The sequence below is a fragment of the Schistocerca gregaria genome, chromosome 1, assembly GCF_023897955.1.
Source record: "Schistocerca gregaria isolate iqSchGreg1 chromosome 1, iqSchGreg1.2, whole genome shotgun sequence".
NCBI lineage: Eukaryota > Metazoa > Arthropoda > Insecta > Orthoptera > Acrididae > Schistocerca > Schistocerca gregaria.
This window is the reverse complement of record NC_064920.1, coordinates 1,106,789,851-1,106,816,234: the sequence shown is the minus strand read 5'-3', so window position 1 is coordinate 1,106,816,234 and position 26,384 is coordinate 1,106,789,851. Positions and strand designations below refer to the sequence as shown.

Here is a 26,384-nt window from a genome sequence, read left to right as displayed (position 1 = left end):
TTGTAATGTTTTCTTGTGTTACTTACTTTTGCTAAAATTGTGTGCTATTTAAAGATTCTTTTTTTCAGGTTATCATGTCCCTGACAGTGCTGTCCAACCACAAGGAAGTAGAAAATGTACTGAATCCACAGTCAGTTGAAAACTGGGAGATACATTCAAATCTTAATCTGCCAAAACTAGTCTCAGTCCTCAAGGTTCAGTAAATTAGCTTAGTGCCTGAGAATATATCACAGACGTAAATCGATCACATTTAACTCACATTTTGATGTACCTTAATGCCTTATTTTCTATTTTGTACTGTACATACTCTGACTACTAAAACTTAATTCCTAGCTGAGAACTGTAATGCAGTAAATAAAAATAAAACAAATAAAAAATCTCATTTTGGGACCGTAGAAAAGAAACCTTGGACATATTTTTTGTTTTGTAGGCTTTACTTAAAAGAATAGTGTACACTTTGTATATTATTATGACCTGTAAAAATGATGTACTGTAGAAAAGAGAATAATATTTGACATCGTTAATTATTGTTTGTACCATTAGAGTCTGATTTAAATTAGTTATCTGCTGATTTTGAACTGGCCGAAGTTGATATTGTCATGACAGGTAATGTCTACAGGCAGCTGCCACAGTCCTCCACTCGCAGCAGTGATAGAAAATTGGTTTAAAAGATTTATTTCCTGCAAAAATCTGGAATTCATGTACGATATTTCTGTAATGCGTCCAAGCATATCAAAAATCTGTTGTTAATTTCAATTAGGGCCAAAAAATAATCGAATATTTGTTTCAGTCAATAATATTAGAAGAGTTGCTGTTCATGGCGGGAATGAAAAGAAAGCAAAAAATGAAACTGGAACGAATCTTATTCTGTTGGACTGTACACCAGTGCAACAGCTTGCAAAAAATATACGCAGACAGTGGCTGTTGTAAAATGTCTTCTGTCATGCAGCGACCATTTAATTACCAGCCCATGTGCCCTTTATAGTATTTGTATGGGCACCTGTTATTGCTTCCTCTGAAGCCAGTTTGTGATTGACAGTCAAGTGCTTGAAACATTCATTTTTGAGACATTTATGTGTAGAAAAGCAGCCTGATGTTATTGTTGCCCCTGGCAAAACATTTTCTTTGACAGTTTTCAAGTGAACAGCTTTAGATTGCTTAGACACAATGGAAAAAAAAAAAAAAAAAAAAAAAAAAAAAAAAAAAAAAAAAAAAAAAAAAAAAAAAAAAACATTTGTATGTACATTTTTCAGTAATCCCAAATTCCCGTCTTCCCCCTTTTTTTGGTCCCCTCTCCCAGTCGTCTTTTTGCTGCACTGAGATTCATTGATCTCAACAATCTGCCCTTCACCACAATGTTTCTTATTTTGTCTCTGCCTTGGAGAACCAAATCACTTTTAATTATCCCACTTCATAGAATCCTTCATAATCACAGAATATCTCATGAAACTCAGAAGTAGATTGCAAAAAACAGTGAAGAAGACAAGGGCACCAGTTTCAATGCTAGAAATAAATTGCCTCTTTTTCTCACCTCTCATTGGTTATGTGAAACTATCATCCCATTATCCATGCAAAACTGATGTGTTGCCAACCTATGAGCAATAGAGAAACACCTCCGCAACTGCCACTGGCCCATATCTAGACATAAGCTGCAAGTGTATACAGGAGGCAGAAGCACACTGAGCACCCTCCAGTACTTACATGTCCAAGGAGATGTGGTGTCATTCTGATGGGTACCACGCCATACTTGACTAGAGGGAAAATAATGTGACTGATGCAGCCATAAAGGAAGCACATGAGCCAAACATTTTGGTTCAAATTGGTGGTCTCTCATATGTTTTTTAAGTCACCAGTCTTCCGACTGGTTTATGCAGCCCACCACAAATTCCTCTCTTGTGCCAGCCTCTTCATCTCACTTTTCCCACCCCACTCCCCCACCCCATCAAAGGCACCAGCGGTTCTTTCACGAGTTTGTGCTCAGTGCACACAGTGTCCTGAGGTTCTGCAGCCAATTCTTCTTTCCTGAGCTGCATTTCCTTCACTGTGCCCCTCCCTCCCTCATCCTGGCTCCTTCGCTGCTGCACCCTTCTTCCCCTTTGTCAGGGTTTTTGTTTATGTCAACCTGTCTATCCATCTGGTTCCCTGTATTCCTTGCAGTTTTGTTCCTCTTGCCTGTTCTTTAATTGTTTTCAGCATTTTTCATCCCCCCATGGGTTTGACCTTCACTTATAAATTTTCTGTCTTTAGTGTCAGCCATCTGAGGAAGAACTCCATCTCTAGCGTCTACAGTGTGGATTCTGCCCCCCCCCCCCCCCCCCTTTCCTTCTCCTCTTTCTTCCCTGCCATAGCCCCCCTCCGCCCTGGTAATTCATCAGCCACACGTAGCCAGTCCTGTCATGTACCCATCTGGCTGACCCCCCTGACAACACAGAGATCACACTACTGATACCTGAGATGTTACCTCCCCATGTATGCCAGGAAGTGGTTGCTTGTCATCCTGGAGTGTCAGAGCTCCTGGCAATTGCCCCTGGGCCAGACAGCTGTTGCTGCGGCTGGCTGGCACCCATGGGGGAGAAGTCCTGATCGGAGTGGGTAGTATCAGAGTGCATGCTGCAAAAATCTGACCATTCTCAAATGTCCGTCTCTGAGTGATATCAGGTCATTGAATACTGTGTTGTATGACCCTACAGCCTTCCCTTCTCTGGCTACATCCTGGGAATAGGACCAGGCTCACTGTGTTGGGATGAAACAATTTCCCTGCTATCTGGTCTGTACTAGAACATACGGGGACACATTCATCACCACAAAGCCGTTTTTTTGTTGAGAATATCGAGGACAAGTTTGGCAAAGTGGAATCTCTTGGTAAGAAGTGATTGGGTTTCCTGTTGATCAAAGCTTCTTCTGCTGCCCAACCTGCAGCCCTTCGTGCTTTTGAATGCCTTGGCGATGTCCTAGTGTCTATTAACCCTCAACAGCCACCTAATATGCTCAAGGGAGTGATTTTTCATAAGGACCTCATCCTGCAAATTGATGAGGAACCTGTGACATTCAAATGTTTTATTTCTTAGTTGATAGTCCTAGGTGTAGACGTACTGCATTGTGATACTGGCTGAAAAATGGGGGGTGAAAGTTCAACACTAACTGCTGTAAATGATGTAGCTGACAGTTGCACTGTTATGTTTCACAGTTCTTTACTTTCACTGTTCATAACCCCCTTATATTACACATTTAATATGGCCAGTTCAATATTCGCTAACTTTTGATAAGCTTCATTAATAGTTTGCAGGCAAACATGAGCATACTGCTGCAATAGTTTACTGTTGAGTATCTATGAGCAGAAAAAACCTAACCATACGAATCTTGCAGAATAATATCATACGTGTGGCACTATTGGATAGACACTGTCATTATTATAGCACATGGCCTATTTGTGTTACACTTATTTCACAGATTTGATGCAATATTGTTGACCTAAGCAATACAGTTTCTCATCTGAAAATCGGCTATGGGCTTACTTGTCTTGGGACCAAAAATTGGGCCTTTATATATCTTCACAATAATAGGTACTGAAACAGTACATTGTTCGATGTTTAAGTTACAGAAATTACTATTAAAACGTAACTCGTTCAATTAACTGTATACATAGAAAAATTCTTTCTTTTTATCAGTTTCTTCTCCAAGGGTTAAACTGAATTATTTGTTTAAATGATGCAATTAACAGATATAGTTATGAAAACAATGCTTTTGACAAATCTGGTGATTATTTTGGAATTAATTAAGGGCTGGCTTTGATAATATGTTTTCTAATAGAGCCGGATAAATACTCAAGGAATCCTAGTGGTTCTTCCAAATGTTTATAATTAGTACAGAATTTGTTTGTTTATAAGTCAACAATAGAAATTAAGTCTCGAAAAAATTACTGACTTCAACCTACAACAAAAGATATTAACTAGGAATAGTCAAAATAAAGTAGGAAATTGATTACATATGCAAAACTAAGCTCAAAACTAGATCAGGTGTTGCCACCCTTTCTCTTTTATGAAAATGCAGCTTATAGTAATATATGTTAAAGGTAATTAGACAAAAATGAGAGGAAGTAAAAAGATCCCAGCTTGCTTAGTCACATTACTACCTCATTTTATTGACCAGATGGATACTGCAAATAGCTAACTGGGCAATTCAGTGACGACATGTGACCGCAAAAGTGGGTTTAACTATCTACACACAAAAAATATTACATAAGAAATCTCCTTATCAAAAACTACAGTATATACACTCCTGGAAATTGAAATAAGAACACCGTGAATTCATTGTCCCAGAATGGGGAAACTTTATTGACACATTCCTGGGGTCAGATACATCACATGATCATACTGACAGAACCACAGGCACATAGACACAGGCAACAGAGCATGCACAATGTCGGCACTAGTACAGTGTATATCCACCTGTCGCAGCAATGCAGGCTGCTGTTCTCCCATGGAGATGATCGTAGAGTGCTGGATGCAGTCCTGTGGAACGGCTTGCCATGCCATTTCCACCTGGCGCCTCAGTTGGACCAGCGTTCGTGCTGGACGTGCAGACCGCGTGAGACGACGCTTCATCCAGTCCCAAACATGCTCAATGGCGGACAGATTCGGAGGTCTTGCTGGCCAGGGTAGTTGACTTACACCTTCTAGAGCACGTTGGGTGGCACGGGATACATGCGGACGTGCATTGTCCTGTTGGAACAGCAAGTTCCCTTGCCGGTCTAGGAATGGTAGAACGATGGGTTCGATGACGGTTTGGATGTACTGTGCACTATTCAGTGTCCCCTCAACGATCACCAGAGGTGTACGGCCAGTGTAGGAGATCGCTCCCCACACCATGATGCCGGGTGTTGCCCCTGTGTGCCTTGGTCGTATGCAGTCCTGATTGTTGGCGCTCACCTGCACGGCGCCAAACACGCATACGACCATCATTGGCACCAAGGCAGAAGCGGCTCTCATCGCTGAAGACGACACGTCTCCATTCGTCCCTCCATTCACGCCTGTCGCGACACCACTGGAGGCGGGTTGCACGATGTTGGGGCATGAGCGGAAGACGGCCTAACGGTGTGCAGGACCGTAGCCGAGCTTCATGGAGAAGGTTGCGAATGGTCCTCGCCGATACCCCAGCAGCAACAGTGTCCCTAATTTGCTGGGAAGTGACGGTACGGTCCCCTACGGCACTGCGTAGGATCCTACGGTCTTGGCGTGCATCCGCGCGTCACTGCGGTCCGGTCCCAGGTCGACGGGCACGTGCACCTTCCGCCGACCACTGGCGACAACATCGATGTACTGTGGAGACCTCACGCCCCACGTGTTGAGCAATTCGGCGGTACGTCCACCCGGCCTTCCGCATGCCCACTGTACGCCCTCGCTCAAAGTCCGTCAACTGCACATACGGTTCACGTCCACACTGTCGCGGCACGCTACCAGTGTTAAAGACTGCGATGGAGCTCTGTATGCCACGGCAAACTGGCTGACACTGACGGCGGCGGTGCACAAATGCTGCACAGCTAGTGCCATTCGACGGCCAACACCCGGTTCCTGGTGTGTCTGCTGTGCCGTGCGTGTGATCATTGCTTGTACAGCCCTCTCGCAGTGTCCGGAGCAAGTATGGTGGATCTGACACACCGGTGTCAATGTGTTCTTTTTTCCATTACCAGGAGTGTATGTTTTTCAAAACTGGTTCAAATGCCTCTAAACACTATGGAGGTCATCAGTCCCCTATGTTTTTCAAATTCATACTTACGTGAACTGGCCATATGAAAATACCCATACAAAATATTTGCATATAGTGTATTGTGCAATGGCACAAAATATCCACAAGTTATATTTTAATAAAAATTAGGCATCTTTGTCGTAAGTTATGTCCTTTTTGGGTAAACAAAGATTACATTCTAAGATACATATCACTTGATGAAAGTCCTGTCTTGCTTCAAATTATAAATGGTCATGGGTTGCAAATATTTGAATTACACTGCACCTTGCACTTCGTTTTCAGACAGAAAATTTCACTTGTCCAATGTTTAGTATTTTGTGCAAGCACTTTCATTTTTTAATGAGTTTTAACACATTTGCTCACCAAATTGTCCATGCCTTCAATAGGTCTAAGTGGCAGTTAGTAAGGAAATCCACTGCTATCAGTTCCTTTGAAGGTGATTATCCTCCACCACAGTACATGAAAATATTAAACAAAATACTATACTTTTAGTACACCTATTTTTACTTCTAAGTATAAGGAAAAAATGTATTACACTGATGTCAAATAAAAATCATTACCCCATAAATAGATACATTACACAATTCTCATAACATTACAATAATTAGCACTAAAATTGACTATAGTATGAAAGGCGTGGACTAGTAAAAATTTAAAATAAAGTGCACATTACCTTACAGATCATTACTCTAGGTCATAACTCTGCCTGAAACTGGTTAAACTGAAAGATTATTGTTTCTTTTCCACTTGCAAAATCACTAAAATGCCAACTCCTGATTTGAAATTCACGTAATTGATGGACTCATCTTAATTTATAAAATATCTACATTACCTCCAGCAAAAACTCAAGATGTGCAGTAGCATGTATTTACTAATCATTAAATTAAGAAAAAAAGAACAGTTCAATTCAATTTATTGCTTGTAACATGTAATTTTACATGCATGTGTGTTTTCAATTAAGTATACCAGTTTTTACAATTACAGTTTTTTAGTATACATTATTTCCTATTACATTTTAATCTATATAGTATTGAAGTATAGATTGAAGTGCAGGAAGTCATTTCTGAAAGTATTTGTCTGGAGTGTAGCCATGTATGGAAGTGAAACATGGACAATAAATAGTTTGGACAAGAAGAGAATAGAAGCTTTCGAAATGTGGTGCTACAGAAGAATGCTGAAGATTAGATGGGTAGATCACATAACTAATGAGGAGGTATTGAATAGGATTGGGGAGAAGAGAAGTTTGTGGCCCAACTTGACTAGAAGAAAGGATTGGTTGGTAGGACATGTTCTGAGGCATCAAGGGATCACCAATTTAGTACTGGAGGGCAGCATGGAGGGTAAAAAACTTAGAGGGAGACCAAGAGATGAATACACTAAGCAGATTCAGAAGAATGTAGGTTGCAGTAGGTACTGGGAGATGAAGATGCTTGCACAGGACAGAGTGGCATGGTGAGCTGCATCAAACCAGTCTCAGGACTGAAGACCACAACAACAACCATTTTAATTCATGATAAATTCAAGTTATAAGGGCATTTTAGGATAAGCCACTGCTTGACTCATTTTTTAAAAGTATCCCCTGTCAATATCTTAACTTCATTTGGTAACAAGTTATTAAAAACAGCTCCTTTGTCTTCTGTTAACCATATGAAAATCTTTTCTATGCCTTGTTTCATAGTTGTGAATTTCGATGTTTCTTTTTGTGATCTTAGCGTCTTCTTTCACTAGTATTATAGTTTCTAGTATATACATAGCAAAAACTGTGAGAATATTGGGTCTAATGAATAGGGGCTTGCAAGAAGTTCTTGGTTTTACTTTTGTTATGATCCACAAGACTCGCTTCTGCAGTATGAAAACTTTTTTCATATTAGTTTTGCATGCCCCACCCCACAGTACTATCCCATAAGACAAGAAAGGATACACTAAGCCATAATTTACAGTCCTTAAGGTTTTGGAATTAAGATGTGGTGATAATCATCTTAATACAAATAGACCTGTTTTTTTTTTTTTTTTTTTACAGACATAATCGGCTTGCTGCTTCCATGAAAGTTGATCATCTATGCATAAACCCAAGAATTTACAATATGTACAGGATTTTGGTACAATTTCATCAATCACAGTATTTTTGACACCAATTTACGTTTGTAATATTCTATAAAACCAGAATAAACACAGTATCTCATAGATATTATTCTCTTTTATCCTTTCGTTACTTAACACTATGCCATCATTATCAGTTATAAATTCAAATACCTCGTCCTCATCACTACTGGATTCATCACTGCTATCATCATTACAACTACTGTCAGAATCAGACCCACTGTCACTTTCATTGCCCTCAAATACTAGGCTAAGTAGTTGATCCTTGTTTCCAGTATTAGACCACAAAGCAAAACACGTGAATTTCTTATGTTCGCTTAAAACATTACCATCCATTTTGCCATTTTGGACATCCTGAGCAACAGCAACACACTGTGTTTCATCACTTAATTCTATTGTAGTAACTTCATCCTCTCTTTTTGCAGGATAAACATTGCTACACGCACCATCATTCAACATCTCACTAGAATTAGAATTTACACTTGTCTCACAACTATCATTCACATTACCCTTAACTGTGATTACAGCACATTTATACTCGTATATATGTGGCTCTTCATCACTACCTGCTCTAATGCAAGCCAAAACTGGAGCATTATCTAGTTTAAATGGTTTGATCCAGAATTAAAATCATCTCCTCCATTTCTGTTACTTGAATTTCTCCTACCATATCTGTGCCCATTCTGGCTATCCTCCACTCAACCATTCCTTGAATTTTTGCTATAATTAGTCCTGTTCATCCTGTGTACCTGAAGTTCTCTTTCTGATTTATTATGTCAGCAAAATTCCTCCTACGATTTACATAATTCAAAAATCACTAATATTACCCCTAGGTGCAGGTACAAACAATTCTCTAACTTTCTGAGGCAACTGAATTTCTAATCTGATAATTATTGATTCAATACCTAGCTTTATGTCCAAATATATCAGATTGTTTTTTCCAAAGCTGACGGAAACCTTTCACAGTGCCCTTCATAAAGTTAAATCTCTCTCGTCCCCAAAATTCACTCAAAATTCTCTGCTGCTTCTCTTCGGACCAATATTCATCTAAAAAGTCTTTCTTAAAGCTATGCCATGAAGTACAACTATCAGTTACCTGAGCTGCCCATCCATAAGCACCCCCTTTCAAAAAACGTCTCACAAATGACATTGTCTCTTTGTCATTGCTTGTTTCAGGCAAATCATTTAATTCCCTAATGAAATCCAGTGGATGCATTCCCCCATATGGTTCAAAATTATTAATTTTTTTACAACTAACAAATGAAGGACTGTTTGGGACACTACATACTCCATGCTTTTTTAGATTTTGTAACGCTTCCATCTTTTTCTCTATTTCAGCCAATTTTGAATCTATATTTTTATTTACTTTTACCAGTTTTTCTTCTACCACTAGTGCAAACTTGGTTTCTACCACCATTTCTAAATCATTTTTAATCTGATTGATTTGGTTCTCAATTTTAACCCTATTTTCAGCACACAGTTTCCTGGCTGCTTTGACTTCATCTTTACACTGCTTCTTGGAAACCTCCACCTTCCTACTACAGTCACCACAAAGTTTCTTTCTCTCTTCCCATGTTTGCTGCTCATTAATGTTAATTTATCATTAGTGTTATGTACTACTTTCTTTATCTTTTCTCCACAATCTTTAGCTACTGCCTCAACCTTCTTATTAATTCTGTAAGATTAGAGCTGACTACCTTAATTTGCTTTTTAATTTCTTTCTTCACTTCATCCTGTAAGCCAGTCATGTCTTCTTTCATACTGTTCTCCACTGTACTAATGTCTTTTTTTCACACTATTTTCTACTATACTAATGTCTTCTTTTGTACTCATGCTACTCATAATTTGCCTTAACATTGCTTCCAATTTTCTGTCTGCCATAAACTTTTGCCCTTGCTGACTTTCACTACTAGATTCCTCCCCCTTAGCCTTAACGATTTCATCCACTTCAATACTGTTTTCGTCCATTTCGCTCATGTCACCACACAATGTAGATGTCGCTTTTATCATTTCATCTACAATAGGACTTTCATCCCCATCATTTAAAGTTACTTTCATGTCTGATTTATAGCTACTATCATCTACAGAACCAGTCCCCATTATGTCTTTCCGTTCATTTAAAAACTTAACCTCTACAGCTTTGTTATCAAGCACATCACTCTCCTGTTGTCCATTTTCCCCCATCACACTGTCTTGTTCGTTAAGGCCACTCCTTATGTATCACTTAATATAAAACGGCTTTTGCTATGAATTACCTTATCTTTATTCACTTATCTCCTGCTGCTGCTGCTGCTGCTGCTGCTGCTGCAGTTATCATCTCGATTCGTCATCTGCATGGCTGCTACAAGTTGTAATTTTTTTGTGAGGCGTGTTGTTTATCACGGTCGGCTGCATCCACCTGCGTGTTGATTGGCTGCTCCTGTACTCAATGGCTGCTTCAATAGAATCCACTCGCTGATTGGCTGCTATCATACTGTGGCCATGAAACCCATGCACTGATTAGCTGTTGCATCTGATTGGCTGTTGCACCTCCTGCATTAAAATCACTGTAGTGTAAACTGTTCTTGAGTGTACAGTTCAAAGTTCGTGAGTCGTAGTTTATTGTGCCGAAATACAATCGTCCTCACCCGGAAGGGTGCCAAATGTGACGTTCACCTGTTTTATTTCTTTGTTGAAAATCCTTGGTGTAGATGTACTGCGTTGTTATACTGGCTGAAAAATGAAAAATGGGGGGTGGGGGGGGTGGAAGTTCAACACTTGACTGCTGTCAATAATGTAGCCGACCATTTCACAGTTACGTTTCGAAGTTCTTTACTTTCACTGTTCACAACCCCCAATATTACACAGTTAATATTGGTTAACTTTTGATGAGCCCCATTAATAGTTTGCTGCGTGGTGTGGGATCCTTACCAGTTAGGATTAACGGAGGACATCGAGAAAGTGCAAAGAAGGGCAGCTTGTTTCATGTTATTGCACAATAGTGGTGAGAGTGTTTCTGATTAATATGCGAGTTGGGGTGGCAGTCACTGAAACAAAGGTGCTTTTCTTTATGGTGAGATCTATTTACGAAATTTCAATCACCAACTTTCTCTTCTGAATGCAAAAATATTTTGTTGACACCCACCTATGTAGGGAGAAATGATCTTCATAATAAAATAACAGAAATCAGAGCTCGAACAGAAAGATTTAGGTGTTCCTTTTTCCCACACGCCATTCGTGGAGTACAAAAGGCACGAATAGGGTCAGAAGTTAGCAAAGTTTAGGCCAGTCTTGGAGGTCGAACAATTAAATGAAATGGACAACGGAAGGGGAAGCGGTTCATGTTAACTTACGTTGGTGGCCAGTCGGGACGAGCAGAGCCAGAGGCTGTACCTTCCAAAAAGATGTCTGATCTGCTCGAGGTCTGGATTACAAGTGAGAGAAGCAAGTGTGTTCTGCACACTCCAGCATCTGCACATGTGATTGGTATCCTGTGCACGCTGTTGGCTAAAACCAATGGCGTGAATTCACAATCAGTTTTAGCAGAGGGCTCAGGGCATCTCCTGTCAGCAGCTTTAACAGGACAGAACCGCCTCAATTCTGAAATGCAAGCGACTTGTGTCACATATACATGGCATGAATTACTCTGGGAGAAAACTTGTATACATGCCACTGGGCCTTTGAAATAAATTTCTTAAACCAATTCCCTAAAATATTCCTTGACTGGCTGCCATCGTGTACAGCTGTTTCCTCCCTGGGAATATATGCCTTTTCATCGCAGGTTTGGCCCAAGCTCCATTCCCCCCTGCGGGGGAGTTATTCCTGCCTGTAGGTATTCCTGCCTGTTGTAAGAGGCGACTAAAAGGAGTCTCACAAGTTCCAGCCTTTATGTGATGGTCCACTGTAGGTTTTGACCTCCATTTTTGAAAATTTCCTGAAGAGTGAGCCAATTGGGGAATGGCACCTTACATGATGCATAGTGTTCATCATACACTTAGACCTCTTGCATCCACCGTTGATGTGGACTGCACTTCTGCTCATTCTCCAGCTGTTAGGTGAGGTCATCTTCTTGGGTGTGTTTTCCTCCATCCTCTGTGCAGTATCGCTTTCTGCGCTGTCGACGACAATGGAATTCTTAGCTCGTTTGCACCTGATATCCAATACAGTAGCCAGTCGGTTGTAGTGGGGCTGCCATGTATGCTATTGGTTGTATCCCTCTGACCACAGAGGGATCTTCAGCTGATGTCTGCGCCGTTAGCTCTCCATGTATGCAAGGCATCCTGGGGCATCGGGACTCCCGACAATGGCCATCCTGCCAAGTGGCCTTTGCTGCGGCTGGTTGGTGCCCGTGGGGGAAAGGGGGGGGGGCATGGTCAGAGTGGGTGGCATCAGAGCAGATGACACGCCATGAAGCGTAGTACATCATCTCTTGCTGGTGGTCAAACACCAGCAGTCGCTAAGCGATCAAGGTCTAACTTCAGTGCTAAGAAATACGACCCCAAATCGTGCCCCCCCCCCCCCCCCCCCCCCCCCACTCCTCCTCCCGGCCACACCATCGGAGGAACACCGTGCTAAGGGTGGCAGCGAAGCTTATTAACCCTGGTAACTTGTATGTACAAGAGTTGATGGGGAATCTTTCTTGTCAATGAAACCCAGTTTTTTGCTTAGAGGACAAGTTTGGCGAGGTGGAGGGCTCGTCAAAAATGCAGTCAGGGTCAGTCTTGATCAAAACAGCATCACCTGCCCAGTCACGGGCACTACTTGCCTATGACAAGCTGGGGGATGTTTCTTTTTCCATCATGCCCCATAAGAACTTAACCCTTTATTTGGCAAATGGTGAAAATAAAAACAAAAAAATTTTCATTGGTTATAATTATTTATTATGCTTTAAGAAATACAATTCAGTTAGTTTTAGAAATTTTTGACAAAAATTATGAAAATTATGAAATGTTGCTTACAAGCAATATTGCCAGCAATAGACCACATTGCCAATAACCTCAAGCAAAAGGTTTCCTGTGCATGAATAATTTAATTTATAAACACATTTATGCATTCCTGCTGTGTAATAGAACTGTTTCATTTTCCCTTCTAGTTCTTCTTGCAAAGGAATTTTTGGAAACAGTTCCTCTTTGGAACGAAGCACAATGCATTTTGAACACATGACTGTAGAATATCCAGCTGGACAATAACAACGATAACGACCTTTGGGAGCGTATATAGGCCAGTGCTCCATATTATCAAATCTGACATCTTGTCTAACAGAGCTGTTGGCTCCCTCCTCCTCTTTTGTGGTGGTGTTATGTCTATTGAGGGCCTTCCTACTGTCCTTTTCCCTGAAAACATCAAACCATTGGCAATATCTGCCCTGAATGACTTCATTGAGGTCTTCTTGTCCAGAGATTCTCTTCAAAATACTAGTCAGGCATTTACAACACTCAGATCTAGCGTAAATCCAAACAATCTCATGTACCAACGCCTAGTTTTCATTGGTACTCTGTAGAGTTCTATCAGCATACCAGCAAGATCAACTCCTCCCATATGCTTGTTGTAGTGACGTACAATACTGGGACAGGGCACGTAAATTCTTCTTTTTTCATTGCTGTCCCATCGATTTACTGTTGAGAGTGGCTAGACGCCACAAAATGAGCTTGCAAGTGTCACGATTTTATTGTCTGAGTGACTGTCCTTCCTGTAGCCATAGTTGCCTCGTCCTTGTTACAGTAACTGATTCTTGTCTTGTAGAGGACAGTTCTTTATTCGGTTCTTCCTTATGGTGCCCATGGACTCAATGTTTTGATTTTTTTAAAAGTATGTTATAAGTTCAAGGCTGTAAAAGAAATTGTCAAAATAAACTCTGGGAGAAATATCTCTTGGAATACTTTCGCAAAGTGCAACCACAACTTGTCCTCCAATTCCAAATACTTTCTCGTCATCAGCAAGATCAGTTATCATCCCCTTGCCAGTATAGGGAAGAAAATCATAGACAACTCCAGACACACCAGCACGAACAAAAATCATGTGTGGCTTGTTTTGAATATATTGGTGCAAATTACCTGCTCTTTTACCTTTATATGGAACCATCATCTCATCTATAGAAAATTCTGACTCTTGTTTCTGCTCACGGCAGTTCTTTATAATTGACTCAAGAACAGGTCTTATTTTGAAAAGTCTGTCAGAAGAGTTCACAGCATTCTCATTGTTCGTAAAATGCAGGTATGAGCTGAGTTTCTGAAAGTGCTTCAAACTGAAAATGCTGGTGATTTTTCCACAATTCATTGACTGAGACCAATAGTCAGTGTACGAAGGCATAGAAACAAGACCCATGTATATCAGAACACAGAAAAATTGTTCCATTTCATTTATATTGGTGTTTACTGGCATGGTAGTTCATTGCACAGAGTATAAGTTCATTTCCTGCACAATTTTGTCAATTAGTTCTGAATCAAAGAATCTTCTGAAATAACCCAGTGGTGTATTGCCTTCATCAGGAAACATAGGAGAGAAACTTTCTGCCCTGACAGTTATATCTTCCTTTACCCACATGTAAGTGACTGCTTTTGTAATTTTCTTTTTCACTTGAGTGGCACTTGCACTAGAAGGATTCACTGCAGAAGGTCTTTGCACATGTTCAGCTTCTGAGATTTCACTTCCTGAATCAGAATCAGTTTCTGGTATAACTAGGTTATGGAACTGAGATTGATGCTCCGGAATATAGTCTGGATCATCATCACTACAGTCTGCCAAAAAACTTCGAGATCAGAGTCCTCAGATTCGCTTAGATCAGACAAAGCTGGGTTTTCTGGTGGAACTACTATTCCTCTCGCTTTTTTAATTTCATAGAATATTGTGGAATCCATAGCTAAAAAGCCCCTGAAAATAAAAATGTCTACTCTGTCACGACTTAAGCATATGTAATATACGAATGACCCATGTCCCAACTATGGGCAATGTTGCTCACAGGAAACATAACAGTTTTATACTATTTATGTAATTCCAAACAATATTAGATTGAAATATTTCTGCTGTAACCTTACCTCTGGGTATTTCTTGAAGAAAATCTGCTAATATTACTTCCAGTTTATTGAAATCCTCTCTATCAGAACCAAAATAAGACATCCCTGTTGCTCACACGAGGAGATCTCTGTAACACCACTGCACAAACTGCCATCTCATGTGGAAAACCTTGAACTATTACAACAACTGGCATTCGCAGTGTTTAAATGAATGTTGCCTGGAGGCAACAATGCCAGTAAAAGGCACTGGGAAGCGTTTGTCGTCTCATAAAGCCAATGTAAATTTGATGTTGCTTGAGAGCAACACTGCCAAATAAAGGGTTAAATATGGTCCAAGGTATCATATTTCACAGGGACTTTCTTTTGCAGTCTGACAATGAGCTGTGCACCAATTTAGAGCAGCGAGATGTATATTTTGTCAGATGCATCCACTGGGGTTAGAGGTATAATCAGGTTGCCACCGGTGCTTTCATCTTGGCTTTCGAGTGTGACCCATTACCCGAGAAGGTCAAGGTGATGGTCTACCACTGTGACATAGAGACCTATATCCCTCTCCTGATGCGGTGCTTTAAGTGCTGGAAGTTCAGCCATATGTCTTCACACTGTACTTCCAGCATCACTGTCGAGATTGTGGATGTCCATAACATCCCGATTCTCTATGTGCCCAGCCTCCCGTCTGTGTCAACTGTGGAGAGCATCATTCACCTTGCTTGCCAGACTGCAGGATTTTACAAAAAGAGAGGAAAATCATGGAATACAAGACCCTTGACCGAATGACATGCACTGAAGCTAAGCGAAAATATGAGAGGCTACATCCTGTGCATATGACGTCAACCTACATTGCCACTACGACAACGGTTCTACCATCTTCCATTCCACTGTGTACAGTTGCCTCTGAGCCGTCACACGCCACCTGCCCCCTTGATGGGGGAGGGGGGTGCTCCTGCACAACCTACTTCAGGAGCAACACTCCACCCCCCCCCCCTCCCCCCTACATTGGGGACATCAGTCCCCACTTCTCAGCTGGAGAGGCATAAGTCTTCTTTGGCTCCTCTCGCCAGGAAGGGATCCCTTAGGTCACTCCCTTCCCAGGTTCCTACCAGTGTCAAAGCTGACAACTGCCAGTGGTTGAAGCCACCACAGTTAGCTGATCGTAGATCTTCACGGTCCTCCTCAGTCCCTGAGACTGAATCAGTGAAGCTGGGAGTTGGACAAACCCAAGGAGCAGCGAGAGAGACCTTAAAAGAATAAGACCTCCAAGAAATGAGGCACTGCAGTGGCACCCACACCACCACTACATACAAGCTCTGTGTCTGAGGATGAGGTGGAGATTCTGGTATCCGCTGAGGACCCAGATCTTGCTGGGCCCCCAGATACAATGGATGTCAATCGCACAGGTTCTCATCTCGTAGCAGCAGGTGACCATGAGGCATAGACTGCCTCTGGTCAAAGTAGGGAAAGTAGGGAAGTCAAAACGAAATGATCATATGGCATTTATTGGCCAGGATATACCCTACGGGGTTTGGCCTCCGTATTGCAAGTTGTTTTTTTAGTGATGCCACTTCAGCGACTTGATGTCAATGATGATGAAAATGATGATGCACACACAACACTCAGTCCCCTGCTGGGAATTGAACCCAGGCCCCCTTGTGTGGTAGGTGGTAACACTACCGTTGCACTATGGAGGTGGATAGGTGGGTCGAAAATTTACTTTCACAACTCGACCTCTGTCTCTTAAATACAGATGCCTCCACACATTTCAGTATGGCACACGGCACAGGGCAGGAAGGTGCTGGAGGCAGATCACTAGGCTCCTCCATGCCCTGCCGGCCCATTTGATCGTTCACAGTAAGTGACAGTGCTCTAGGGAGCAGGGCGGGCTGGAACAGCCTGGTGTGGTGTTGTTGTTGTTGTTGTTGTTGTTGTTGTCGTCGTCTGACTCACGATTGGCACTCATGCGTGCAACGTGCAAATAGACCAGTTACCATTCAATTACAGTTTTCTAAGTAGCTGGGATGATCGGAAGAGTAGTTTTAGTCATACAAATTTTATTTGACTGGGTTTTTAAAAATTAGACACAGTCAAGTTCTAACAGAAATAGGCAGTCTTAGGATTTTTAAAAATGAGTTACAATCAGGTTCTTATATGAAATTAGATATTTTATGTACTATAAAATAACAAGTTTTGATAAAATATTTGTGTAATTCTTAGTTGGGAAGACCACGAGAGAATACTAGTCACAAAATTTTTTATTTTATTAGATTTTTAAAATTTAGGTATAATCATGTACTAATCTGAAATTAGGTATTTTTAGGTACTATAAAACTAGCTTTTTTGATCATAAATTGGCGTCATTCGTTTATGTACAACTTTTATTGCCTTTATTTAATGAGGAACAAAATAGATTTTGCCTAAAATCTTAGGTCTAGTTATCGCTTCCACTTCATTTGATCTTAAGTCTTCCAAAGCTCTTTTAAATTCTGATTCTAATACTGGATCCCTCGCTATGTGATATTGACTCCTATTTCTTCTTGTGTCATGTCATCAGACAAGTCTTTCTCCCCCACTCCCACCCCCGCCTTCACACACCCCCTCCTCCCTGCTGTATAGTGGCTTTCAGTCGTAATGTTAGCCTCCGTATTTTTAATTTCACTGTAAGTTGTTTTGACTTTTCTATATGCTGAGTCAGTCCTTCTGACAATCATTTTAGTATTAACATTATCAAAGCCAGTGACCCAGCAAGGGAAAAATCTTTTGTTAGTGATGTGGAAAGAAAGGTTCTTAATAAGGCTTCACAGAGGACACTGTCCAGAGACACATTACTGTCATCCAGCAGGAAGACACAGTGAGTGTTTGTGGTGAGTCGTTAAAATTTTCTGAATGTGCAATAGTGGGACCTTTTAATGTGTATGAAAGTGAAAGGTGAGGTCAGCCAGTCAGTAAGATGTTCTTTAATGGGACTCTAGACTAGTGTTGACTTACTGCAATGCTGTCACTTGTAGCTGTGTAACTTCATTAGAAACCACACATTAAGAAAAGGACTTATCTTAGATTTTAATTGTTAACATATATTGTTGTATCACAAAATATTTAATGACAAAGTAACAGACAACATTCCATTGACAATTTATTCCACTTTTTAGTAGTGGACAAGCGAAGCAATTAATTTTGGTTATCTTCTATTAATTCATAAGTACGAGGGTTGACTGAAAAGTAATGTCCCCTCCTTCGTAGCTCTTAAACAGCTGGCAGCATTGGTATGTGGCAGGTACTGGCTTGTTGCGTAGCCTCTTCTCTATGGCTCCACGTGGTGGGAATGGCTGTGTTGTTACAGTGTAAAGTATGGAACCCTGCACAGACAATGCGATTTAAGCAATGTGCAGTCTTTGAATTCTTGACAGCAGAAGGTGTCATCCCAAATGAGATTCACCAGAGAATGAAAGTAGTTTATGGTGATTGTGTTGATGTGAGTACTGTGCGTCGTTGGGAGTGTAAGTTTAAAGATGTTGAGGCAGGAACATCTGACCTGCATGACAAACAAAGAGTTGGACATCCTATGACAGCAACCACCGTGTTTCACAAGCAAAATGTTGACAGATTGATTCAGGATGATTGTCATATGACTCAGAGAAAAATTGCGAGCACAATCAGCATTTCACAAGAATGTGTGAGTCATGTTTTCCTGCAGCATGACTGTGTCAAACCACACACTTCACATGCCACCACAGCAGAACTTCAGAGACTGAATCTCACGACCGTACGGCATCTTCCATACAGTCCAGATTTAGCACTGTCTGACTTCCATCTGTTCCTGATAATAAAAGACAATCTGCGGGGACATCATTATGCTTCTGATGAAGACATTGAGCAAACTGTGAGACTGTGGTTGCGGAAACAGTGTGTCGACTTTTTTTGTGATGGCTTCAGGAAACTTGTTCATCGTTGGCAGAAATGTATCCAATTGACTGGTGATTATGTGGAAAAGTGAATATTGGTAATTAAAGATCACATTCTAAGGATTATTTCTGTATTTGATTTATTAATATATTCCCATCCAAACTCAGTTAATGAAGATGGAGGCATTACTTTTCATTCAATACTTACGATTCGGCTGCAGTTGGAAGCATATAATTTTTTTTCTTCTTCCTCCTCCTCCTCTCCTGTTTCTCTGTAGGTTTGGCATTGTTATGTGAATTGAGACAATGTGAGTGAAAATGGATGGGCAGGTGCCCATCCTGATGCCACTCCCACCCCCTCTCCAGGGCAGGATCTGTGTAGTCCACCTATTTATGTCTAGAATAAATCTCTTGTTAAAGTGGGAGAATGTTTTCTAAAAGTTTAAGTAGTGAGTAACTGAGGTGGAATGTGGGTACAGCTTGATATTTAACTAGTTGGATGTGGGAAACTGCCTAAAAACCACATCCAGGCTGGCTGGATCACAATCCCTGAGTGAGCTTCAGTCTGAGACAGGTTCATTATCTCTGAATCCCAAAAGTGGTGTGTTAACGCACTCAGCTCTCCAGTTGGCTAATTTAGAAGCATATATACCTGTGAAAAAGTTTGCTCAAGTTTCCTGTGTTAGTAGTATTGTCTAATGTTGGATTATTATGCTCTTCAAGTGTTCATGTTCTAGTGACATATTTTGTCATGTAATCTTCCTTTTCTTACAGAAATTTGCTTTTCATCTGGAAGAACTGAACCAGAATAATATCTTGCATCATGAAATAGTTCAACTTTCTCCCTTATTTCTTAAGTTGTTTGGTGATGATTTTGTAAACCACTCCAGCAGAAAAGTGAAAGTGCTTGTTGCTGCATGTATTGCATACTTGTTACCAGGATGTATTCAGATGCTCACATCTTCAGATCATTTTATGGTTTGTATTGATTGATGGTAATTTATTGATTTGTTGCAAACATATTTAGAAAAAGTGGGAACTTGTTTTTTCTTTTGATGATGACAAATTTTCATTTAGCGATAAAAATAATTTGTATATTAGTAACAAATTGTGTTTATGTTGCTTGTAACTTAACATACCCAGATTTATCTATGTCAAATTACTTGGAAATTAGCTCAGCAGTTGGTCCTATTTAGGGCTGACCAATTTACATTGGTCAGTATGAAAAAGGGAAGAATTTTGATATCCTCTACCCTCAACGGAATCCACACTGGTACTGTGGGGCAAAGATTATTGAATGTTAATTTTCTTTGGTCCTTGTTCATACGCTAATAAGATGCTAATTTCTCATAAGTACAATTGCAACGGAAATTGTTTGATAATCCCCCCAAAATATGTGAGCTGCGAAAGGAAGTTATGTAATGATCACAAAATGTGCCATGTTGTAACAAATAAATTTATTTCTGTAAGAACAAAATTAAAAAAAAAAATATTACTCACATGCTGTATAAAAGTCATGAACATGGGCAAGAATTTGTGGGCAATAGACACCTTTATTCATAGTATGACTATAGCAATCGTGGTATGGACTCTACTGTGAGTGGAGGGCTGTTAATACTAACACAGAAATGGTGTAACTCAAAACGGCAATTCACACACGTAGAAAAGCCATGGCTTTCCATGCAAACAAAGAGGTGCTGACTTTGACTACTGCAGAGAGCAGCAAGGTAGCAAGTGGTGCTAATGTAGCTCAGAGTTCCCTACATGCTGGTGCCTCAACTTTACCAAATCTGCAGATATATCACAGAAAGCATAGGGGAGTTACGTAGGAATTTTGCAAAAGAGGATCAGGTAGCGATAGTGGGTGGAGCAGGGAATCGTCTTGATAGGGATGGGGGATATGATGTAGGTGGTGACCTGGTAAAGACAGCTACTCAAACTGGTGGCACTAATGTGCATTTTGTGCAGCTGTTACAGTCTCATGATCGGCCTCATCTTAATGTGGCTGTTAGGTGTGTTACCATGAGACTGGAGAAGGTACTGATGGCAGAGAGCATGGGTCACATTACAGTAGTGCCAGTTGAGTCAATCAGTAGATCGGGTTTCACTAGATATGGGCTGCATCTCAGTAGGTATGGGAAGAGGAGGCTGGCAAATCTTATAGGTGACAGTGTAGTGGGTGGTGGTGGAATCTGTCACAGAAAAATTCCTGTAGTAGTTGGTGTTAGTGCTGCACCTTTTTTTAGGTTTAAATCAGCTGGTAGGTATACCTGCTTAAAGGAAGTCCCTCTAACTAAGGAATCATCTTCAGAGTATGTGGTAAGCAAATAGAATAACTAATTCACAGGATAAAATTAAAACCATACGGTCAGTTGTGAAGGAAGTGTCTGTTCAGCAGCACAAGGTCGATGATATAAGGTCAGTCTGTAGTAATGATATTTCTGTTACTGGTAAATCAGATATATGTACAGTATTTAACAGTCATTTTCTGAGCATTGCTGGCGAATTAAATAAAAATTTAGTTTCTAACAGGGACTCATATAACTGTCTTGGCAAATGCCTTTCTGAGATTGATGTCTGAAATACTCCTCTGTGATACAGACAAGGGGGAGATTAAGTCAATAATTAAATCACTGAAGACTAAGGACTCTCATGGATAAGATGGAGTGCCTAGCAGAATATTAAAGTACTGTGCTGCTTGTGTTAGCTCTGTATTTAGCCATATTTGCAATTTTTGCTTTAGGAACGGTCAGTTTCCAGGACGATTAAAGTACTCAGTAGTAAAGCTGTTTTATAAAATGGGAGAAAGGGATAATGTAGACAATTTCAGACCTATTTCTATGCCATCAGTGTTTACTAAAGTTATTGAAAAGGCTGTGTATGTAAGGATAATTGATCATTTTATATCATATAATTTGCTATCGAATGTACAGTTTGGATTTAACAGTAGTGTAACAACTGAAAATGCTATATTCTCTTTTCTCTGTGAGCTACTGGATGGATTAAACAAAAGGTTTCTAACACTAGGCATATTTTTTGACTTACTTGAGGCGTTTGATTGTATTGATCACGAAATATCACTCCAAAAGTTGGACTGTTACTGAATATGGGAAGCAGCTCACAATTGGTTCACATCTTACTTTAACAACAAACAGCAAAAGGTCATTATTCGTAGTGTTCAGAATGGCTGTGATATGGGGTCTGACTGGAGTTTGGTCAGTTGGGGATCAGTGTTGCGGCCACTCCTGTCCCTTATTTATATGAATGATACGCCCTCTAGTATTCCAGGTAATTCTAAAATACTTCTGTTTTCTGATGGCACTAGCTTGGTAGTAAAGGATGTTGTGTGCAACATTGGCTTGGTTTCAAATAGTGCAGTGTGTGACTTAAGTTCATGGCTTGTAGAAAATAAACTAATGCTAAATCAGAGTAAGACTCAGTTTTTACATTTTCTAACATACATTCAAACAAAACCCGACATTTTAATTTCACAGAATGGACATATGATTAGTGAAACTACACAGTTCAAAATTTTAGGTGGTCAGATAGATAGTAAACTGTTGTGGAAAGCCCATGTTCAGGATCTTGTTCAAAGACTTAATGCTGCCATTTTTACCATTCGAATGGTATCTGAAGTAAGTGATTGTTTGACACGCAAATTAGCCTACTTTGCTTATTTCCATTCTCTTTTGTCTAATGGTATTATATTTTGAGGCAACTCTTCCCATTCTAAAAGGTTACTTTTGGTTCAGGAATGGGCAGTTCAGTGGGGTAAGTTTGTGAACCTCTTGTCGATCCCTGTTCACTTGTGTGGGTATCTTGTCACTGGCCTCTCAATAGACACACATAAAAAAAAATTTGGCATCACCTCGGTTTCAAGAGTTTTTAAATCTGTACAGAAAATTGGAATAGAGATGAACATAAACATCATTTCCGCCCTTTTTATTGCTCATGAAAACCACACATTACTTGTTGTACCACTATAAAGCGAGACCTTCAGAGGAGGTGGTCCAGATTGATAGTTGAGCAATGTTCTCCTGGAGGATGTCATTCACAAGATGTGCACGATGGGGGTGCGAATTGCCGTCCATGAAGACAATTGCCTTGTCAGTATGTTGCCGATATCGTTGCACTATCGGTCGGATGATGGCATTCACTTATTGTACAGCCATTACGGTGCCTTCCATGACCACCAGTGGTGTACATCGGCCCTACATAATGCTAATATTTGCTAATTGTCCATACAAACTAACCCATATACATAAAAGCCTAGAAGATTTATTTAAAATTGATGAAAAAAAAAGAGTTACACAGTGTATTGGAAATACAATCACCCTACTTGAAAAAACATACATTTATGTGAAATAACATTATCTTTGGCGGCAGTCATGCTAACAATTTACAAATCTCTGTCACAGCACAGATGTAGTTGACAGGTGCTTGAGTACATTACCTAGCACCTATGGTCTCTTGTAAGTTGACTGTTCCAGCATGGTACAAACATACAGCAGTGTGGCGAGTGGACCCACCCACATCTTTCAGTTTACTCTCTAGAGTTCTCATCACATGCTTCAACGGATGGGTAACTTCCTGTCTAGCATTCACAGCAAATCCCGAAACCTCGCTTCCTGAGCACAGGGTCCCGGGTTTGATTCTCGGCAGGGTTAGGGATTTTCATCTGCCTCGAGATGACTGGGTGTTTGTGTTGTCCTCATCATTTCATCTTCATTCATGAAAGTGGTGAGTTTAGACTGAGAAAAGGTTGGGAATTTGTAAGGGTGCTGATAACCGCACAGTTGAGCGCCTCACAAACCAAATCATCATCATCATCAAATCCTGAAACATTGTTTTGTGTACTAAATATGCTGTTCAATACCTGCTTCACATCACACAAGATAAGCTCTTCCGGTTCATTTTCCAAAGTCAGTTATGTGGGATTTATGTCAGGTTAAATTAAAAATTGTTCACGTATGAAGCTTCAATAAACATAGTTAATTGCAATAAAAAAAAAGATGGACTAATAAGGTGTCTTACACAGATACGCTAAGATACTATTCCTAATTTTTACAGCACAAATTATAAACATTGTCCCATTTCAAAATTGCAAAAGGATCTACTCATTTAGTCTTATGGCATATATGTATCAAATTCTGAAGCACAAATCTATTACAGAACATAATTATATAGTGTATCATGGATTTTAACTTAGTCTATAGATAAGATGGAACTCTAGGAATCACATCATCTTACATACTAAATTCCAGACAAACAAAACACAGTTATATAGTTTTATGATTCTACAAAGAGGTTTAAACTCTGCCAATGGAGAAGATATTACTTTAGAAATTACATGATCTTACATAGTAAACTCATGACAAACGAAATGCAATTAAATAGTCTTGTAAATCGACTAATGAAGCGTATATTTTCTTCTAGACTAGGTATCAGTAAAAATCCATGTTCATAGGTCTTGTCGTCAGTACTAAACGTTAACAGTACTTGACGTTTTACATAATTGCTTTGCTTACCAGCAACTCCTCTTATCCTTACACATGCAGTGAACATTTCCACAAAATTCTTACTATATTGCCACTCGTCTCTGAATTGTTCAGATATCCCACAAATCAGGCTACTTGTATCAAGCAGTTCCCTTCCCACTGATAAATCTTAATCATGATGTAAAGACACCCAAAATCTGAATCATCATTTCTGTAATTACACACTTCATGTAAAAGATTACTTTCTATTTCATCAGATGCTGCATCCACACTGTTTTTGCAGGGTTTTATCAACTTCAATGGTATTGTAACATTACTTTGATTACTCATGTTGTCAGGTAAAGATGGAACACACTGAATGGATTCCATAGCACAACCAATATCACTTATTACAGAAGGAACACAAAAAAATGGCCACCAAGAGCTGTTGCAGGACGAATTGATTCACGGATCCAGTTATATGGCTCCTTCCGTGTATAGTGATTTTACGACTATGACGAGTAGGGCCTGAAGATGGCATCAATATAATGCCGAAACTGGTAGCACATAGAAGTTCATAAAATAAAATAAATTTCTACAATACATATGGCTGTTGGTAAATTATTGCATCAAGAACTAGAAATTTTGTTTCTGTTGTCTTGTATCTTCCTACAAGCACTCAACTTTGACACCTTACCATACACCGCAGTGTTGTCAGCAAACAAACACGGATTGCTGCCCAAATCATTTATGAATATAGATAATAGTAGCAGTCATATCTCACTTCCCTGGAGCATTCCTGATGGTTCTCTTGTCTCTGACGAACGTTTGCCATTGAGGACAACATAATGTTGTCTATAACTTAAGAAGTCTTTGAGACACTCGCGTATCTGTGAACGTACACCATATGCTTGTACGTTCTTTAACAGCCTGCAATGGGGCACAGTGTCAAACGCTTTCTGGAAATCTAGAAATGTGGAATCTGCCTGATGCCTTTCATCCATAGTTCGCAGTATATCATGTGAGAAAAGGACAAGCTGAGTTTTGGATGAGCAATGCTCTCTGAAACCAAGCTGATTCATGGACATTAGCTTCTTGCTCTCAAGAAAAAATTTTATATTGAAACTGAGACTATTTTCAAGGATTCTGCAGCAAACCAGTGTTAGGGATATTGGTCTGTAATTTTGCAGATTCATTCTTTTGCCCTTGTTATACATGGTGTCCTTTGTGCTTTTTTTCAGTCGCTAGGGAGTTTATGCTGGGCTACTGGTTCATGATAAGTGCAAGCTAAGTAAGGGGCCAGCCTCGTAGAATGCTCTTTGAAAAACCAATTTGGGATTCCATCTGGTCTTTGGGACTTGTTTGTTTTCAACTCTTTCAATTGTCTGTCTATGCCAGGGACGCTTATTACTATGTCATCTGTATGTTATCCATACCTGTACTAGTTTGCTTTTTATGTTCTCCTTGTTTCATCCCTCATGGGTTACTTGACGTCTGAGGTGGTAGACTTCTTTAACTTTGTCAACTTTGTGTTCACCAATTTCGATGTTAAGTTTCTTGCTGTTCTCATTTCTGCTACTTCTCTTGACTTCCGTCTTTTTCTGGTTTACTGTTAGTCCATATACTGTAATCATTAGACGGTTCATTCTGTTTAGCAGATCCTGTAATTGTTTTTCACTTTCACTGAGGATAGAAATGTCATCAGTGAATCTTAATATTGATAGCCTTTCAGCCTCAATTCTCATACTGCTCTTGAATGTTTCTCTCATTTCTAACGTTACTTCTTTGATGTATAGATTGAAAAGTAGAGGTGAACTATTACATCCCATTCATACACCCTTTTTAATCAAAGCACTTTGTTCTTGGTCTTCCAATCATATTACTCTTTCTTGGTTCTTGTACATATGATATATCATCCATTTTTCCCTATATCTTACTCCTATTTTTCTCAGAACCATCTTTCCCTCTGTCTTAGTTCCATTTTTCTCAGAATTTTGAACATCTTGGGCCATCTTACATTTTCAAATGCTTTTTGCAGATTGATAAATCCTATGAATGGTTTCTGGTTTTGCTGCAGTCTTGCTTCCATTATGCAGTGCCTCTGTGACACCCTTACCTTTTTTAAAGTCAAACTGTTCATCATGAAACGCACCATCAATTTTCTTTTCCTGTCT

At 40.0% G+C, this 26,384-nt stretch overlaps 1 protein-coding gene across 7 annotated transcripts in view; it reads left to right on the top strand.

Annotated features, from left to right (window-relative positions):
- LOC126283006 (uncharacterized) overlaps positions 1 to 26,384 on the top strand; it is a 378,588-nt gene that overhangs the window by 22,904 nt on the left and 329,300 nt on the right. For 4 of the 7 annotated variants that reach the window (XM_049982237.1, XM_049982240.1, XM_049982239.1 and 1 more), the window contains exons 2-3: positions 69 to 194; positions 19,508 to 19,711. In XM_049982237.1, coding sequence (XP_049838194.1) covers positions 75 to 194; positions 19,508 to 19,711 — 324 coding nt within the window. In that variant the 5' untranslated portion in view covers positions 69 to 74. The remainder of the gene's footprint in view (positions 1 to 68; positions 195 to 19,507; positions 19,712 to 26,384) is intronic. The other 3 variants (XM_049982244.1, XM_049982242.1, XM_049982243.1) reach the window with 1 other exon arrangement.